The 19,588-nt window shown below is 35.0% G+C and overlaps 1 protein-coding gene and 1 pseudogene across 4 annotated transcripts; one reads left to right on the top strand and one right to left on the bottom strand.

The window, feature by feature from the left end:
- Positions 1-370: 370 nt before the first annotated feature.
- Positions 371-2,078, bottom strand: LOC113729635 (increased DNA methylation 2-like; annotated as a pseudogene).
- A 1,912-nt stretch (positions 2,079-3,990) lies between these two features.
- Positions 3,991-9,010, top strand: LOC113732802 (alpha-crystallin domain-containing protein 22.3-like). 4 transcript variants are annotated; one of them, XM_027258788.2, is made up of 4 exons: positions 3,991-4,350; positions 6,707-7,110; positions 8,072-8,380; positions 8,729-9,010. In XM_027258788.2, exons 1-3 carry the CDS (start codon positions 4,334-4,336, stop codon positions 8,332-8,334), a joined length of 684 nt encoding a protein of 227 aa, XP_027114589.1. In that variant the 5' UTR covers positions 3,991-4,333; the 3' UTR covers positions 8,335-8,380; positions 8,729-9,010. The 4 variants fall into 4 exon arrangements, with proteins under 4 accessions (XP_027114589.1, XP_071936941.1, XP_071936940.1 ...); XM_072080840.1 differs by lacking the exon at positions 3,991-4,350 and adding an exon at positions 4,803-4,874 and having other exon boundaries at positions 6,697-7,110; XM_072080841.1 differs by lacking the exon at positions 3,991-4,350 and adding an exon at positions 4,831-4,964.
- Positions 9,011-19,588: the final 10,578 nt, after the last annotated feature.

Genomic DNA, 19,588 nt, shown 5'->3' on the forward strand with positions numbered 1-19,588 from the left:
GGTCCATCAAGCCTGCTAGCAATCCCTAGCATAGAGTTGTCACCTGCTGAAAAACAGGTGAGATCAATAATGCTGAGCCTCCTGCTTGAAATTTAGATTCAGTCCGCCATGCAAAGTGCTGATTGCCTAGCAAAGACTCACTTGAGTCTTTTGATTGATTTTTGACAACAGCTAATGCAAGCTGAAAAATAAATGGAGAATTCGCAATAAAAAAGACTTGGAACAAGAAAAGAGCTCAATTTGGCTTGCATTAGCAGCTATTTCATATTCAACCCATTAGACCTCAAAAGAATCAAGAACCTAAACAAACTCAAAACTCTGCTAAATTTCTCTAAAAAAAAAAAAAAAGAACAAAGGTGAGGGATGATATCATCCTGAGTACAAACTATGCAACGAATTGGGCAACAATTAACAGGAATTTTTATGTCCAAAAGTCACATTTTCTATCACATGTACAAGGCAAGGATATCTCAGAGATGCACACTCACGGAAAATGGCAAAGCCAATGAGTGAGCTTTTTCGTGCTATTGTCATCATTTTCCAGTTTTCATTGCAATTCCCTCAAGGATCCCATCAGTACCAAAATTACCAGAAAATTGACGAGGGTCAACTGGACCAGGGAGATTGAAAGAGATGGAGAAATTTCCTGAAGGACAAAGATTCTGAGATTGCATCTCAAACACTTGAGAGTATTTTGTGGACTGTTTTCTCACCAGTTGTTGCAACTCCTTTGATTAACACTTTACCGTCATTCTCCACTTCACAGCTGAACTCTCCTGCAGGCATGAGATAGTGAAAGTGAAAATTTTCTTACCAAAAAACTAAATAAACAAATAAATGGTATTGAGACAGAAATTAATTAACCTCCTTGACTGATAAGAAAATAAAGAAAAGAACCAGCACAGCTGTTAAAGGAAGCAATCAAGGCCAAACATATATAAAACAGATGGTGGATACTGATATGACAGATAACTACCCCTTGATATCTGTATATTAGCATGTATCCTACATTAAGTCTTGAAGTGTCTGTATAAAGTCCATGGAATGGTTGTCTGCATTGAAACAAAATGTTGAACATATCCAGCAAGTCATAACGTGGGATTTTCCAGTAAATTGTACAACTTACTTTCATCCCTCTTCACTCCAGGAAGTGACACTCGGAATAGGTACGAATCATCGCTCTCGCCGATATCTATGAGTCCTATAACAGGCCCTACTTGTCCCCTTGCTGCACTCCCAGTCACAGAAAATCCATTCTTAGTGGCTGCAATGATGTTACTCCAAACCTCCCTTGATGGAAAAGAAGGAAGGAATATCTTTCTTGGCTCATAGTCATCTGCAGAACTAGTTTTTGTGGGTGATGGAATTGTGGCACCATCCATTAGAGGATTAGCAAAGTTATTGCCTAAAGGTAGCGTACCATTAGATGGCATATTATGTTCAGTTGGTGTACCAGGATATGGTACAGCACTAAAATTTTGCGCAGAACCACAGTGTAGAAAATCTTCAGACTGATCTTCTTCTTGCTCTACCAGATCATATACCATCTCACCCCCTACAGCATTGTGCAACATTGCACTCTCTCCGTCCCGATGGAACTCTTCTAGTCCTGTCAGCCTCTTAAACCTGTCAATATCCTCTGGCTTTATGTATGAGATGTCTGGCTCGTTGATGAAAACAATATTCTGAACCATATCATACTGGTTTCCACTTTGTGTACGGGGATGCAACTTAGGAGGGAAGAGATCATCAAATTGTGGGTAAGCCAAGCTGGGGTCTTCAACCGGGGGAGGAAGATTTCCTTGAAAGAACAGGCGCAACATTGGGGGTTTCATGATGACAGATCTACTTGCCTTTCTTACTACACAGTAGTACACCCTTTCCATTTCTACCATACTCATAAATGAACCAGCCAATTGATTGGAAATGTATGGTGGAAGACCTTCAACATATCTTTGTAATACAGGCTTGCGGATTTTTTCTTCCTTGAGATCAGGTGCAAAGTAAATCCCTATGATAAAGTACAAGACGAAATACTGATCTGCCGTTGGTATCAGATCAGTAGATAGATTATCCATATCTAGTCCCGGTTCAACCGCAACAGGAGGCTCTTTCTTAAAGCAACTTCTCTACTCTAGATCTCACTGCATTTGTGCATTGCACAGACTGCAGTAAACCTTCCACTGAACTATTCAGCTTAAACAGATATAAGCATCGGGGCCTGCAAAATTTAATTATAAGATATATTATGTTTGAGATCAAAGCACATTAGTTACTCTGGAAAGCTTAGAGGACCTAGAAAGAACTTATCCATAATGTACAACTGGTCATTTCACCAGATATGTGAAAATATAAAGCTTGAGACTTTCCAGAGAATCTAGCATCTAGAATTAGAGCATGGGAATTACCCTTTACATTTGTAATATGCTTGTATCCTCACATATTGTCACCCCAAATCGAAATTTCCAGATTAGTAAAAGAGAAATTCACCCTGGTTTATGTTGAATCAAGAAGTTTTAGGTGGACTAAGAAGATTAGCAATTGTCTGCTTTAAAGTTCTAACTTTTGAGCAAAGTAAATCAAAAGATGTCACCTGTCTGTTGGTAAGTAAGTTTGATACTCTGCAGCACTGATTCATGGGGACGATATACATATATTTTACTACACAGAGAAAACTACAGTAGCAATCTGTGAACACAAATGCGGATACTCCCTCTGTCTTAAACCAAATATAGTCCATTATAAAAGAATGTTCACTTTTCCTTTGAATGGAAACTTCGAACTGCTAAGTTCTCATTCTCCAAATATTTGATACACAACCGAAGAGAAAAATTACCTATATGTTCCCCAATTTAGTTCAACTAGTCAATGCAGAATTTTTTCCATTAACTCCTTAAAATTACTCTTTTATGTTTTCAAGTATCCACACGTACCAAAGAAGACACTAGAGCATCAAGTTTCCAAACAGCACAGCCTTTTGAACTTAGAGTTTCAATCAAAAGCAAAACAAAACATTCAACTTTCAACTCTCCACAACTAAGAGGCATTAATTCTCTCTTTTGGGCAGCTTTTATGGTAACAAGGACATATGAATACCATATAAAGAGTATAGATTAAAAAAAACACTTAACAAGCTAAAAAGCAATGTATAATCACTTGATTAATCTAAGTATCTAACCACCGACTTAACTGCAAAAAAAAAAAGGATACAATCAGTAATGCGTACCTCAAAGATGGCTCATCAGCTTTGAGAAAACAGGAAAGAGCGCATGGTAAAAGGAAGGAAGATGGTAAGTAGTAGTAATTGACAAATACAAAATACATTCTGGCTTTTGTGTTCAGCTCAGATTCCACTGCTGAGAGTCTGAGACATTGATTTCTACAAAAAATTAAAATAAAAAAAAACTGCTGAGACGTTGACCATGCAGTGCGTTGCACTGCCACGACAGGCAACTGAATTTATTTTGTTGGGATTTTAGCAAAATGGCATTGGGCCTTCAGTTTCAGCTTTGGGTTACAGCCATGTGTTGCCATCCCAAGTAGCGGTAATGAGCACCAAAGAATTTATCACTGTCCCATGTGCTACTGTGAAGTTTGTGCCAATTAGGGAATTGGTTGGTAATGAAAATGCAGAAGCTCTGCTTTTTTGGGCCTATTACTCCTAATTTAATCTAAAAACTTATTGATTTTTCGATTTGGCTATTGGTGCCTATTTGTCCAATGACAGTCATTAAAAGAGGTCTTAGATGTCATTTTCTGAAAAAGTGTAATTAATTTAGGAAAGAATCCAAAAATTACAAGCATGTAAATTTATATATTGAAATTTTGTAACATGTGCCAATCGACATTCGTTAATATACATATACTTCTTACAACCTATCGTGTATATATATATATAAACTAATAATTATTAATTTTCTTTAAATTTATACACTTTTCATAATTGATCATCTTGCATTTATACGTCTTTTAATATTCTTATAATCAACAGAGGTTGTACGCTTTTCTGAACAAGTGCGACCGTTACTATTACTTATGTGTAATTTAGGTATATTAGTAGGATCCATTTAAATGGATCTTGATGTTTAGGGTAGCATTAATTGACAATCATGACGAGTTTACCGCTCCTTTTTGAAGTTCTTTCCTTGTATATACATATCACATCCATCAGTTCATTGCCTGCAGACACTGTACTTCTGCAAGATTCTGTCTACTAGTAGTCTAGTAGTACTTCTGAACAAAATCTGCCCTCTTCTCTCTCCACCTCTCCAAGTCCAGAAGGACCAGAACAAGAATCCTTGTCCCAATTCCTGTTTTTAGCTCTCAGACTTTGATGGCTTCAAATAATAGGTACTTGTCTTCACCCTTTCATTCCGCCCGGATATTTCCTCTTTGTGTCTGTATATCTTGGTTACTCTTAAGATTGATGACAAGATTAGAGGATTAATTTATCTGGGTTCTCATTCTATTTACTTTATCATGTTTGAATGAGCTTATTTGTGTCCATATGTTAACATTTTCATTTGTGTATGCTTGGTTTTGCAGCCCATTACATATGTTGTTTTTCCTCTATTATTGTACTGGAACATTATTGTTAAAGATTCAATTTTTATTCAATCACAGATTATGCAATGATCAAGTCTGTGGCTTATTTTGTGAGTGGTGTCTTCTTATTTTATTTGGTTATGTCTATTCATTTATTTATTTTTTTAATGCTATACCCTTCATTCTAGAGTTTACTTCAAGAAACTATCTGGCGTCTCAAGCAATATGATTGTTCTACTATTGCAGCTTGACTATAAATGACATCAGCTTTTGGCATTTAGGCATGAGTTCATCTGTCAAGGGTCAAGATGTATTGCAGAGTCATCATGGTCTGTCTAATTAGGCTTGTAATTCACCACAGAAGAATATCTGCAAATGAATATCTTCCTTTCCTTTAGCATTTTCCTTCAAGCTAGCATGTAACTCTTATTCTTTTGTAGTACATAAAATCATTAATCCTGTGAGGAAAATTGGGGGTTTATTTAACTTTGCAGAATAACCTGTTTTTTAGAAAATCCAGTTTTCCTGAATTTTGGCTTTGTATCAGATGTAGGATGCCTGGTATTTGTGCAGATATAAGATGCTCAAAGAAAAATAACTCATCTCAATTGTCTCGTTGGTTTGTAATCCCAGTCTAATAATGATTATTCACAAGTCTTCTATTATGGATAGGGCCACAGCATGTATATAACTGCGTATGCTGCTGGGAATAGGATACCCATATTGTTCTCTTGAAGGATTACTAGGAGATAAAGCTTGTCCCAAGTTCACCGTTCATGTCTAAGTTTATGTTGGGGTTTTACATAGATTAACTTGTTTGCAGCTTTCGTTACATGTATATACACATCTATTCTTTCTTAAGCTTGCTTATGCAATGCTTTTCTTAATTCACACAGAAATGTCTTCTGATTGAAGACTATAGCAATTTATACATTTTCAGTCTGAAAACATGGTTGTACATAAAGTGGCAGCAGCCATGGTGAGCAGAAGGAAAATCAAAATAGGAAACGAACAGAAAAACATTTTAGACGAAAATGCATAGGAAGATTGAGACTGTTTCCTTCGTCAGTGTTGATATTTGCCTATGATAGACATTTTGTTCTGGTTCTGCTGAGAAAGTGTGGGACAAGGAGTTCTCTGTTTGACTTCTTTGCCTTTCCCTTTTCTACCAGGAAATTCAATGTTTCTATTTTAGTTAGTCATTACTTTTTACATTTTCAACAAGGATGAGCCATTAGAGAGAGGGAAGGAGAGTTTTAGGGCAGTGATGCTTCTCTCTCTCTTTCTCTCTCACACACACACACGCACACACTTAGTGCCTTGTGTTGCATCTGGTTTTCTTCATATTCTTCTTTCATTCTGCAATGTACCAGAGAAGTGTAGTCATAATGAATTTAGTATTTTCTAATCGAAATTAGTTTGTAGCCATTTTAGTGCTGTATGATTCAATATTTATGGTAACTGGTTGCTGTCAGGGTTAGTTGCTATGATTCAATTCATAGAAAGAAGCAAGACTTGAGGCTCAAATAGGAAAAAAGTAATGATCCTGGCTGCTATCAAGAGTTTTTATTTTTTTTTATTTTTTTGGGAGTGCTTCTTGGTTATTTCAGTTAAAGAATGCTGTTGTGTTGTTAAGGTGGTGAAACGCAATACATTCATGATATCTGCTAGCCTAGAGAAACAGAGATTTGAATGAAATCACGCTGAAGAAAATATAGTTCTTCCAACAGAATAACAAATTCCAAGTGCTTTGGGGCTCCCATTTACATTAGTAATACGTATCTTGTTCAAAGACTCTATAAGCATAAATAGCAGCCTAAGTTTTCTTTAATTTAGTAGTATCGCATCTACATGGCTTTGTGACTAACACAAAGAAGGAATTAAATTCTTTCAACCTCAGGATAGTGCTTTATGGTGGTTTTGCTCTAATAGGCTATGTAATGATGTTCAATGCTGCTTGTTAACGTTGTGCACTGACTAGTTAAGTATGATCCTACTAGAGAAAAGCCTGCAATATATTCATGTGCGTTAGCATGCTTGTTTTGTTTCAAATTTTTTTTACTTTTTATAGTAGACTAAAATGCTTGTACAGGACAAGATTTTCGTATATAGTGTTTCTATTCTCATGGAATCTAACTTGTTTCCAATCAGTGGACTTCAGAGCTTGTTACCCACCTTGGAGTCATTTTAGTGAAAATAATGGCTCTAGGCCATCGGATCCTGTACAGCCTGTTCTTGATGTCCTCCCCCTTCAATGTTTAGCTCCATCTGGACCTCCTCCAAATATGAATGCTACTTCAACCACCAAAAGTGATGATTCTTCATCATCAGTTGAAATCAATCCTGGCCCTTCCTTTGGAGAACTTCCTGCTATGGTATTTCTTTCTTCCCTTCCAACCAATGAAGAGTGGAATAACATCATAACTGCCACTAAAAGTGGAGTGGCACTTACTGGAAGTGCTGCAATGGGAAAAGTTGGACCAGCCATAGGATCAGTGGACATTGGTGAATCTGAGGATGAATATTTATTTCGTGTTTCCCTCCCTGGTGCTGTTAGAGATGAAAGTAAGTTGCATTATTGGACTTTATCGTTATATGTTCATTAAAGTTGCATTAGTCATGTCTTTGTCATTATATGTTCATTATATTTTCTCAGAGATGAAAGTCTTAGAGAATCTTGCGCTCCATTGAGTTTTTTTTTTTTTTTTTTTTTTTTTGGGGAATGTTAAGCATCTAGATTCATTTGCTACACAGGAAACTTAAAATAGTAACATATTTATTCATATGCAAGTGATTGTTTCTCTCAAACCAATATTTGGCATGGATCAAATTATTATTTGTTTATCAGGTTATCCAAACAATGAACAGCTATTCATCGTTTCATGTCCATTAATAACTGGCATCATTCAATTGAGTTTGTAGTTTGGCTTTTACGGCATTGTTGGTTTGATTTACTTTATCTTACAGCCATGTTACTTTGGCAGAGTGCGATTCCATTATTTATTATTTATAATGTACTTCCTTATATTTTAAGATCACATCTATTAAGTTACCTATTCTCCAGAAATCACCATAATACTATGTTTTTGCTTTGTCCTCATTTAACCATTATCATTCAAACACTGTGCCTTTTTCTCTTCTTTTTTTATTTTTTTAATCTTTGAATATTCAGTCGGTAGAACTTTACTCTGACCAGTTCCTAGCTAGAAATTGTCTACCGGTTGTATGGTCTGTGTTAGTTCTTGAGCTGCTGCTAGCAGCTTTCCACCCTTTTTTTGAATTGAATTTCTGAATTTGACTAGTTGTTGCAAAGACTGAAATAGCTAATGCCATTATGTCCTGGACATCAAAGTGGTACCAGTTTATAATTTGAAGGATATGCTTGTGCTGACATGAAAAGAATTCCAGCCTTGGTAACTGGAAAATCTTAAGAATATTTTGCTTTAGTTTATGAGCTGTCTGTTTGACTAATTTAGAATATTTTTGCTCTATTGGTAATTTGTGTATGTTTGTCACTGGGATGCAGAAAATTTCACATGTGATGTTCAACATGATGGGGAAATAACAATAACAGGACTGACATCAACTGGAGAAAAAATGGTTCGGAGGGACTCCATGGTTTTTGAGATGCAAACACAAAATCTATGTCCACCCGGGGAATTTTCCATCTCATTCCAGCTACCAGGGCCAATTGATTATGAGAAACCAATTAAAGGTGTCTTTGGATCTGATGGAATTTTTGAAGCAACTGTTAAGAAAAGGCCATCAAAAGGACGAAGAGTGATATGAATCCTTCCAAATCTTGGCCAACGTACTATCTAGTTTGGCATCTCAGGTTCGATTAATTTATGTTGTTCGAAGCTTCATAGCATCTTTTGTTCTTGAACTAGGATTTAGTTAATGGGCGTGTTTTAATGCTTTTCAATCATCTAAGTCGTACTGTTTGCAGCTCAAGTTCATTAAGAGTGAGCCCTCGTGGCTTTTTTTTTTCTCTGAATTCGATCCTGCAGATTTGTAGTTGTCCGTGATATCTTCACCTCTGTATTCTAATTGTTTGGGATCTGTCATTAGCCTCCATCTTTCTGCCTTGAGGACTAGAGTTCTGGATTCTTTTTCTGAAACACCGATTATTGTTCTGTCTCTTGACAACTTTCCGTTTCATTTTACCTTTTTCACTTTGCAGGAAAATGAACCTGCTTTACTGATGGATAACAACATGGTTGATAGAAGCGATTAAGGTTATAAACAGGCAATTGATTACTGCAAGCTCACATCTGTTTTTGTTGTTCTACATTTTAAATACTCTACATTAGACAGCAAAGCCTCTTAGCTTCTTGAAACATTGTTAAATGCTGTTGTACTTTAGCTTCTTAAAACATTGTTAACTACCATTGTACTTTAGACCCTCTCATTTGTAGATTATCTTTTAGATATAAACTAGTCCAGACCTATCCATGTTCTTGCAGTTAGCACAATCTGGTAATTGCTTTCTCCACCATGCTTTCTGCCACTTTACACCATTGCAGATTGAATAATCTAAAAGGTACACTTGAATTGAGGAAAAAAAAAGGAACAAAATGAAAGAAAACGAGTTGTCATAGGGAAAAGAAGAAGAAAGAATGAAAAGCAATCTTTCAAAGAAAAGTTGTTACGTTTTCAATGAACATAATTTCCAATCACTTTTTTACTGCACATACATCAAATCATTATAGTAATTTTTTTATAAAAAATTCAAAAAAATACAATCCAAATAACACATAAGTTTTCTCAAATTGGAACTCTCATATTCCGCTAAAACTACATCTCATCAAAACAAAATTTCCACAAAATAAAAGCTCTAAACTGCACAACTCCCATCCTCAGAAAACTCTTCCTTTTCTTCTTCTTTTACTCAGAATCATAGTCCCAAAACTCTTGGCCCCTCCTGGAAAATCTTCTCTCCTCAAAACCAAACCTACCAGAAAAGCACAGCAACAAAAGCCCAAAGCCCAATCCTTGATCCCATTCCTCCAACCATCCACTGAAAGTCCAAACAATACCAAACCCAAAAACCCCAAGAAAAGATCAGCATCTAATTGTTTGCCCAAAACCAACCAAAACCCAATACCTGAAATTACCAAAATGGCCAAGAATTCCAAACTCCTTTTCTTCCTCCTTCCTCTTCCCCTTCCCCACCCATCAAAACCTCCCCATCCGGACCCTTTCCAGAAGGCCCGAAACCCACCACCTCCATTTGCACCGCCAATCCCAAATTCCCTGATCAAATAATCCAACGGCTCTGGTAAAATCTTGAGTCTTGATGCAATCTGATAGGCTGATTCAATCACCAACTTTCTTGATCTTGCAGACAAATGCTGCCTTTTCTTGTTTCTTGCACATATAATCGATTTCTGGATCCGGGTTTCTTGGGAAAATGAGCGACAATGGCAAGGAGAATGTGAGACAAATGTGTATTGATCGAGTAAAAAATGGCTACTGGGGACAAAAATTGGACAGGGGTTCGTTGAACCGAGGCTTTGGGGTAGAAAAATTTCCATATTGCAATAGAATTGGGAGAGAGAAAAGAAGGCTTTGAGATGAGAAGGTAACAGGATCTATGTTCGAAGCAAAAGGTGGAGAGAAAGATACCAGAGAAAATAAAAGAGACCGTTGCAGGTTTATGCTTTTCTCAGACTTGTGGATTTTGAAAATTTTGATTTACATTTTGCGAAATGTTTGAGGTGGAGCAAAATCAGCAGTAGGGTTTAATACATGGACCTAGTTTCTCTTGGGCCAAAGCCAAGATCACTTAAATGAATGTCTTGTATTGGCTTATGTGGCAGTGGATTTCATTAGTCCAGTCCAGAGATTAATTTAAAAAGAAATGCTAATTTCATACTGATATACATGGGGCTTTTACTTGGCCGAATACGCTTAACGTTGCCCAGCCACTTTCAGAATTGTTGAAGCAATGAAATTCTTTCACGAACAAAGCGAGTGTAACTGCGAAGGAAAGAGAGACGCACACTCCCTCCTTGTGATAGAGAGTGGCATAAGAAGAGGACAGAAGATTCGTTATATAGCAATATACTCTTTTTCTATGGTAGAAAGTGGTATAGAGAGTATGATAGAAAATTCGTTATGATATCATTGTATTTAAATTTGGATTGTTCAATTACTAATGGAATAAGCACAAGTATTGTTTTTGCTTGAACATCTTGGTTCAAGTATAATTATCTTTAGATTTGACTTGTTAAATTGTAGTATTCGTTTACGTTTATGTTCATGGATAGTATGAATAAATCATATTTAAATTTTTCATTGTTATTTTCCACCTCTGCTCAGCGTAAAGTACCTCCATTTGATTTGGTTTAGAACAAATACAAACTAAGGAAAATGAAGTCATAAACTAATATTCGAGCTCTTGTGATTAGTGATTCGCGATTAAGTAAATGGCCTTCCCAATTTTTGATCAATTTCTGGACTAGGACGCACAAAGGAAAAAGAAGTGCTCCTTCAAAAAATAAGAAAAAAAAAACTCTTTCCTGCGGATTATGAATGTGATACCCTGTCCCACATCAAAATAGTGAAGTGTTATAAACCAATACTTAATTAGAATCTAGGAAGCTCAAGTCCAACTTGGGATATTCATTTTGGACTAGTAAGAACAAAGTTCAAATAGTTGGACTTGACTATTGAAACTTTGGTTCCATTTTGGACTAATGAGCATGGAGCCTAAATAGTTGGACTTAACTGCTGAGACTTTGATTGTGTCATGGGCTCTGGGTGTGACAATGAAAACTTTGCTTTATTTATTTTTTTAATGGGCTTCTTTTAAATTGTGTCTATTGCCTATTGGCTATTATGGCTATGCAGTTTTCAATCCACATATTGACTAGGCCAATAATTCATGAAAATTTTGTTGTAGGGAAAGAAACTGAAAATAAAAGTTAGCTTGACTAATTATTCTGTTGTATGAAAGGTCTAAAGATTCAACTGTGTCTTGGATTGGGATTTGCATCCACGCAAAGCCTAAAAAAAGAAGGGTGAATGAGATTCCCCGTCACACATCGGAATAGTGATGTGTTATAAACCTCTATTTATATAGAGTCTAAACATTCAAATCTAACTTGGAATATCCATTTTGGGCTAGAGAGGATAGAGCCTAAATAGTTGAACTTGGCTGTTGAGACTTTGGTTGCATCATGGGCTTGCGAGCCTGGGGCGTGACAATAAAAACTTTAATTTATTTTTTTAAAGGGTTTCTTTTAAATGACGTCTATTACCTGTTGGCTATTATGGCTATGTAGTTTTCAATCTACGTTTTGACTAGGCCAATAATTCATGAAATTTTTGTTGTATGGAAAGAAACTGAAATTAAAAATTAGTTGACTAATTATTCTGTTGTATAAAAGGTCTAAAAACTCAAGTCTAACTTGGGATATCTATTTTTGGCTAGCGAGAATGGAACCCAAATAGTTGGATTTGGCTGCTAAGACTTTGATTGCTTTATAGGCATATGGGCTCGGTGCGTGACAATGAAAACTTTGGTTTATTTTTTTTAATGGGCTTCTTTTAAATGACGTCTATTTCCTATTGGCTATTATGGCTAGGTAGTTTTCAATCCACATTTTGACTAGGCCAATAATTCATAAAAATTTTGTTGTATGGAAAGAAACTGAAAATAAAAGTCAGCTTGACTAATTATTCTATTGTATGAAAAGTCTAAAAATTCAACAGTGTCTGGCATCTAACAATTATCATGGCAACTAGATATCTTACATATGTAAAACCTAAAGGCACGTTCGTGGTCTAGTCTTTTAATAGAATTTTAGTTAAATTTTGTTCATTTACAGTTTTCAAGTTGGAATATCTCAACCTTAATCATCAAGGCTAGTTCGTGGCTAGATGCAACCTTGGTTCATGTCTTGGATATTTTTATAATCCAGGCAAAATGAGGAGTTCCATATAGTTTATACTAATAAGGCAGTACAAATACTAATTTTTATTGAAGGTCGTGAGCCAAAAGTATTATCAAAACCATAAAACATTGAAGAACAGAAGATGCTGTAAAGAAAAAGAGTAGAAAATGAAGATCTATGGAAGCAAAATAGTATGCTTAAGAAAGGAATTTCCTCATTGAAATATAATATGCTTAAAATCATGAACCAACTTACTATATTTAAGTACCTCTCTTATCTGTCTCTAGAAAAATTTCAAGGCATCTAGAGAAATCCCAAAGGTATTATTATAATTTATCTTATCAGATACAAAGATGGAAACTAAAGATTTGCTTCATGGCCATGAGCATCTGCTGATACTCAAAGATGACGATATGAAGAATCAGAGGAAAGATGACGAAAAATCACTACGAAGTTGTTTTGCATGCAGAAAGGGAGTGTTTGAGTTACCTACATATTTCTGCAGTAAGTGTGATATCTTCCTCCATAGAAAGTGTGCAAAATTGCCTCCGCATGTTGCACATTCCATGCAGTTTTAGCATCGTCTTTCCCTTGTATATAAAGGTCATTGAAAACTAATGGAACCATCAAGATATTGTAGCAATTGTCATGGTTATATGTCCGATGAATGTTATATTTACAAGTTCTTACCTTGTATATTCGAGATATGTATTGAATGTACTTTGCGTATTTTGAAAGAGGGCATATTCAAACACGATGATCACCCGTATCCCTTAATGTTTGTGCCGAGAAAAGCAGAATTCTATTGCAATATTTGTGATGTAGAAGGGTCCAATTTTTCCTCTTATGTTTGTACTATTTGTTCATTTTGGATCCACAATATTTGTGCCTTCTTACCTGCTACAAAGGATACCGAACTTCATGATCACCTCCTCCTCTTCTTGGCATTTTGTTTTTCGGTAGAATTTCATCATTACAACCTCCAATGTGATATCTACTGCAAGGCTTTCGAGCCATTGATGTGGATTTACTATTATGGACCATGTCACTTCTTTATCCATGTCAAATGCCATTGGAAGACACGCACTATTACTAGTAATGACAACGAATCCATGTATGTAAGATCTAGTTTTTAATTTAGCATCTTTAACATTCACAGTTTAAATTATCTACATGTCTTTCATCATTCCATATACATGTGATTCTTGAATTCATAGTTTTGATGAATTTCATGTGAAAGTTGATCACTTTAAATATTTTTAACACTTGCTAATTTTTTCTTTGAACTGATAGAAGTATTAAGCATGCTATGATCAAACTACCATAGAATGATATATCTATGGATGTGATAAGACCTCTCCTGAAGAAAAAAAGGCTAATTGAGATACAACCATTGGAAGAGAGAGCATTCAACCCATGAGCATCCACCAGTACTTCTACAAAATGTACAAATTGACCAAGAAAGAACCAACAAAGAAATACTATATGATGAGTGTGTTGAGCCAATTTCCTCTTCATATTACTATTGCTCTAAGTACAAATACTTGCTTCATGTGAATTATGCCCATCTGCCAACAGAATTGTAGCACCAGAGTCACCCAGAGCATAATCTTTTGTTGAGAAAACTCAAACAAGATTATGGGTACTTCTATTGCAGAATTTGTCATGCAAGAAGCAACGGATTTTTCCATGAATACAAAGCTTGTCACTTCCAACTTGATCTCAGGTGTGTTATTTTGCCAACAACTATTGCACATTAAGCTCATAAAAGTATCTTTTGGATCAGAAAAGAGTTTTACACAAAAGGGATCCATACAGGTTGTGCAATGCTTGTGGGAAACATATTTCTGGATTAATGTACCACTGTGATAGGTTTTGCTCCAATTTCTATCTGCATTATCAATGCGCTATTCTGCCTTGAGTCCATCAATCATAGATGGGACAAATACCAACTAAACTTGAGGTTTCCACCTTTCACTGACCATCCAGCAAAATTATATTGTGAGATATGCGAGGAAAAGATGCATCCTAAGCATTGGTTGTATCATTGTCACGATTGTGATTAATCATTTCATTTTTTTTGCGTTCCTCAATTGGGCAATGACCATCATATTAAGTTTGGTTACACTTTTCGAGTTGACAATCGCCAACACCTTCTGAAATTTGTTTAAGAAGGTAAATATAAATCCAGATGTGCTCATTGTGTTATGAATTTGAGCGATTATAAGGCTTATGAATGTAGAACTTGTAAATTTTCACAACACTATAAATGTGCTTGTAGCAATATTCCTGCTAAGCCACATGAGAAAAGAATCCTTCCTAGACAACAAGAATACTTGGGTGAGAAAGCAGATTTAGGATACACAAGAGGACTATGTGCAATAATGTGAAGTGGACACAGTAGCTTGCACCTTAGCTTGAACACTCAAAGACCACTATGAATAGTTTGTTCTCCATTTACATATATGTGCTAACTACAATAATGGAGCTATAAAAGCCATGCCTAATAAGATAGTTTCATTATTGATAGGAATTTATTGGTTCATCTGAATTGATCATTTCTTCTCAAAGTTTAACACAATTTGCTGGAAAGTCATTTGAATGTTTAGTCTAGACGATCGATCCGAGTAACGAAACTAATTGTATCATTTAGAGATTGCAATTTACTTGTATTTCTATCCATATAATATTTGCCTATTTTCTCTTTTTGTTTACTCTTTACTTTCTTGAATAATTATTGATGAGCTTTAGGATTTTCATGTGCAATATAAATAGTTTGACAAGTTGAATATAAAAGATATACATGTAACAACTAATGTGTTGTCTATTCCAGAAGAAAATAGGCAGTGTTTCAAATAGATTAAGATATTCATGAAACATTTCGACCATGAGCATTCACTGGTATTCTTAGTCCAATCTGGAGAAAAATTATAAGCCAATTCTATTTTTATCAAAAGTAACAAATGTCCAAGAATCAGTCTCACTGTATATCCTAATGGAGGAATTGAGACATTTCGTTTCCTTTTTCCTTGTGAGCTTATTGATTCCACTTAAAGTAGGGTCACAATTCAAACAATAATGATAATGATATCTTGAAGAAAAGGAAAAGAGGATTAGGCATGGATAAAATTGATAGTAAAGATAGAGGAAGGTACCATGTTCAATAAAAAATGGTGCTAATTAATGCGAGTGAGGAACACTATTTTGTAATTAAATCACCTAATCCAAGGCAATCTATGCCATGCATCAAGCCTTTGTTATGTGTATTAGCTGTGCATATTCATGAATGTTATTCAACTTTATTAGTAATGACGAAAATATGACCATCATGACCATCCCACTCCACAGACTACAATTTTGAATGTTACAATAATATGTTACTGTTGCGGTTGGCATGGGAGAATATTAGATATGACAATTACAAGAACTAGTAAGCTATCACCATTTAATGATAGTGAAATATACTTTATTTTTTTGACAATAAAATATTATTGGTAATTAGTAATTAGTATAAATTTATTATGTGATGCACATAAAACTTGCAATACCTTTTCCTATAGATGTAGATGAACAGATAATTTGCTCATGTCAGATGTCTAAATTGTTGCAATAATGATCCGCATCTATAGTAAGATATAATTTGCTATTTTCTTAAACTAGTGAAATAGAACATTGGACTCATAAATCTGCTTCACTTTACTCGGAATATTGTGCCAAAAAACAATTGCATAACAACTGGGAAAAGAGGGGACATTCTTTTAAATTTTTTTTAAAAAAAGAATCTACACTTTGGAGTACATGATCAATACTATTAAATGGAAAAAGGATCAACTGAATCAAATATTGTGAACAACAAAATTTTTAATACAAACAAATATATTGTTAAAGAATGAAAAAGGGATTTAACATGATGAATTAAACTAGTTAATTTTAAGAGCAAGCAAGGAATATGCCCTTCACTACTGGTTAAATGTTGGAGTATTATCTACATAGTTATAAGTTCAACTGGTTAACCCTGAACTTTCAATTTCATATTCATCAGCGCTTTGTAGATAGTTTGAATAAATTCAGAAGACATACATGATAAGGCAGAAGAGGAATGGAGATGAAACATTTCAGCCATAAGCATCAACTTGTGTTCAAGACTGAGGGAACATTTGAAGAAGAAAAAGAAAAATTGCCTAGTTATAATTGTAATATGTGTCAAAAATTAATTTCATTTTTGAATTAATTTTTGACCTACTTTTGTAACCATTGTGATTGCACCTGTCTCCACGAGGTATGTGCAAAGTTGCCTCAGGAGATTCTGCATCTAATGCACTCAGTCCATCTGCTTAAATTCATCACTTTGGCTCAATCACAGCATCGATATGATGCTTGTTGGAAAGATTTCTCGGATTTCAATTACAATTGTCCTAAATGTAATCTGTATATAACATAGAATATGCTCTGAAAGTTTAAAATCGACGAATGATCAGACACGATTTTCACCAACATCTGTTGACACTTGTAAAAAAAAAATGAGTCAAGCAGGTGCTATGCTTGGGACCTCTTGATGTTTGTTCTATATAGTAGCATTAATACCCCGTCTTACATGTAAAATTGCTTATTTTGGATACACAAAGATTGCGCTTCATTACCGACTACCAAAGGATGTGAGTATCATGACCATGATCACCCCCTCAACCTAGCTTACGAGCTTCCAATTGAATTTCAAAGCTATGATTTTGAGTGTGAATTTTGCAGCGAAGTATTGAAACCAATCGAATAAACTTATTTTTGTGATCGTTGTAGATACTTCGTCCATGTCTATTGCCTAAGGATCCATGTTAAGTTTGTCTTTTGATCTATGTATTGAATTACTGCATTTTAATTTCCTTCAATGACGTTTTATGATATTCATTAGACTTCTTTTCTGCATTGACTAATATTTATTAGGATTTAGGAGTGGCATACATTATGATCATAGAGATGATGAAGCTGATCCTAATAAGCTGAGACTTTCCTACAATAATATGTTCACTAAAGCGATCAAACCTTTGATAGAGAAAATAGTACAAGATGATTTAAAATTGTTGCCAGAGATTCAATATTTTAGTCATGAGTACCCGCTAATTCTTTTTTCAACTCTGTCAATGGAGAATGAAAAAGATACTGACCAGAAAATGCTATTCGATAGATACATTGAACCAATTTCAACTCCATACCACACTTGTGCCCAGTGTAAGTACGTGCTGCACTTAACTTATGCCAATATGCCTGAGAAATTGCACCATCTAGGTTATTATGATTTTACTTTGAAAAAAATTTAAAGATGAGTTGGAGTATTTTTGTTGCCCGTGGTGTGATACTATAGGTAATGGCTTTTTCTTCAGCTGTGAAGAGCGCCATCTCCAAATTCATCTTAAATGGATCATCTTTTAATCCTGTGGTGATATGGTTTACAAACTTCATTAACAACACATTTTGTCCGATTCAAGTTATTGAAAAAACTCATCTTTGCATTGTGATGCCTGCAGAGAAGAGATAAGTACAAAGATGACTCATTACTATAGCTGTCGTTGCGGTTTCTCTTTATATGGACGCGGTACTACTTTACCATGTTCAGTCAAGCATAGATGGGACAAACACCTCTTCTCTTGATGTATCTGCCGTTTCAGTGATCATCCAGATAAACTTTATTGTGAGGTTTGCGAAGATGAACTATATTCGAAGACTTGGATATATCATTGTCGAGAATGTGATTAGTCTTTTCATCCTAAATGCATTCCTAGACTTGGCAAGGATAGTAGCTTGAAATTTGATAGCACCATTCAAGTTAGCAGTCATAAGAACCCTAAGTATGGCCGTGAAAGTAAATACAAATCTTCTTGCAATAGTTGTGATAAAAAGTTCAATGGCAAGAAGGCTTGGGAATGTGAAGTCTATAGGTTTTCCTTTTCATTGTACTTTGTTTGTGTCTGCCATGCAAATGATCCTGGTTATGTCCTCCCTATGTCCCATGATTAAATATACTGATTGGAAAATTATATTTTAAATCCACTCGCAATCCCATCATTGAAACATAATAAAATGTAAGTGTTATTCCAAAAATGGAAATCATTTTACTAGAAACTAAAGTTTAGTACAAACTATATGAATTTAGGTGTATTTCTAATAAAATAACTTATGGGATATTAGCAGAAAGATCAATTTTATTAACCCAAATCTTTCTGCATAAATGCTAAATATTATAATAGATGCTGACTAAAAGGCAATTAAGGGAGATGGTTATTTTTTGCTATTTGGATAACAGGAATCAATAAACATAAAGCTATTTGCTCTACTAGCCTCATCAATCCAACTAGCTGTGGAAATTGCGGACTTTTTTCCATCATTTTCAGTCCAGGTATATCTATGAAGAGACTGGTTCTATTCCATTACCTGATGTAACATAGGGACCTATAGAGAAATACTGCCTTCATCAAATTTTTCAATCATGCTCCAACTAATTTAGTTGTTAATATAAAATTAACTATGCTTTAATGTGAGGCTAATATTTATCCGCATTGACAATAGGATCTTGAAATTCAATCAGTAAAAACATTGAAGAAGGCTACAACATAATTTAACAGGTCTAATTCATTGTTAGATGATACACAATCATTGGAACAGGGTATGAAAGTGACCTTCTGCTAAGAAACTCTACTCGTGGTTCGTGAGTATTCCTTTTGCTTTTTATTAAAGGATCAGACAGTGTGCCTAGATGCTATGTTCTTCAAGAAATAACTAGTTAGTATAATTTTTCATCCTCAGTTCTCGGATGGCTTCTATGCGAATTAAAAGTTTAAAGAAAGAAATTCTATCTTGTGGATCAAAATTGGTTGAAAAATATAATCGTTTCGTAATTTTTCCTGTTAAGTCAAGTATTGTAGAAGAATCTTTGGAAAAAAGAAACAAAAAGCTGGTAATTTGTACAATATTGCTACTTATTTATCATAATTGACTGTGTTAGTTGATTATTCTCTATCTGGTCATCACAGGTTGATCAAGGCCGAAGTAGCAAGTGATTTGATAATACAAGTTGGAGAAGAAACATTTCACTTATATAAGGTGATTTTTGAAACTTAAATGATGTCTAATAATTCATGTCAATATACTTG

The sequence above is a fragment of the Coffea arabica genome, chromosome 2e, assembly GCF_036785885.1.
Source record: "Coffea arabica cultivar ET-39 chromosome 2e, Coffea Arabica ET-39 HiFi, whole genome shotgun sequence".
Lineage (NCBI taxonomy): Eukaryota > Viridiplantae > Streptophyta > Magnoliopsida > Gentianales > Rubiaceae > Coffea > Coffea arabica.

Coding starts and splice junctions, on each gene's coding strand:
- LOC113732802 (XM_072080839.1), top strand. CDS start 6,567: ATGTGCGTTAGCATGCTTGTTTTGTTTCAAATTTTTTTTACTTTTTAT. Junction 7,111..8,071: donor TGGTGCTGTTAGAGATGAAA/GTAAGTTGCATT, acceptor ACTGGGATGCAG/AAAATTTCACATGTGATGTT.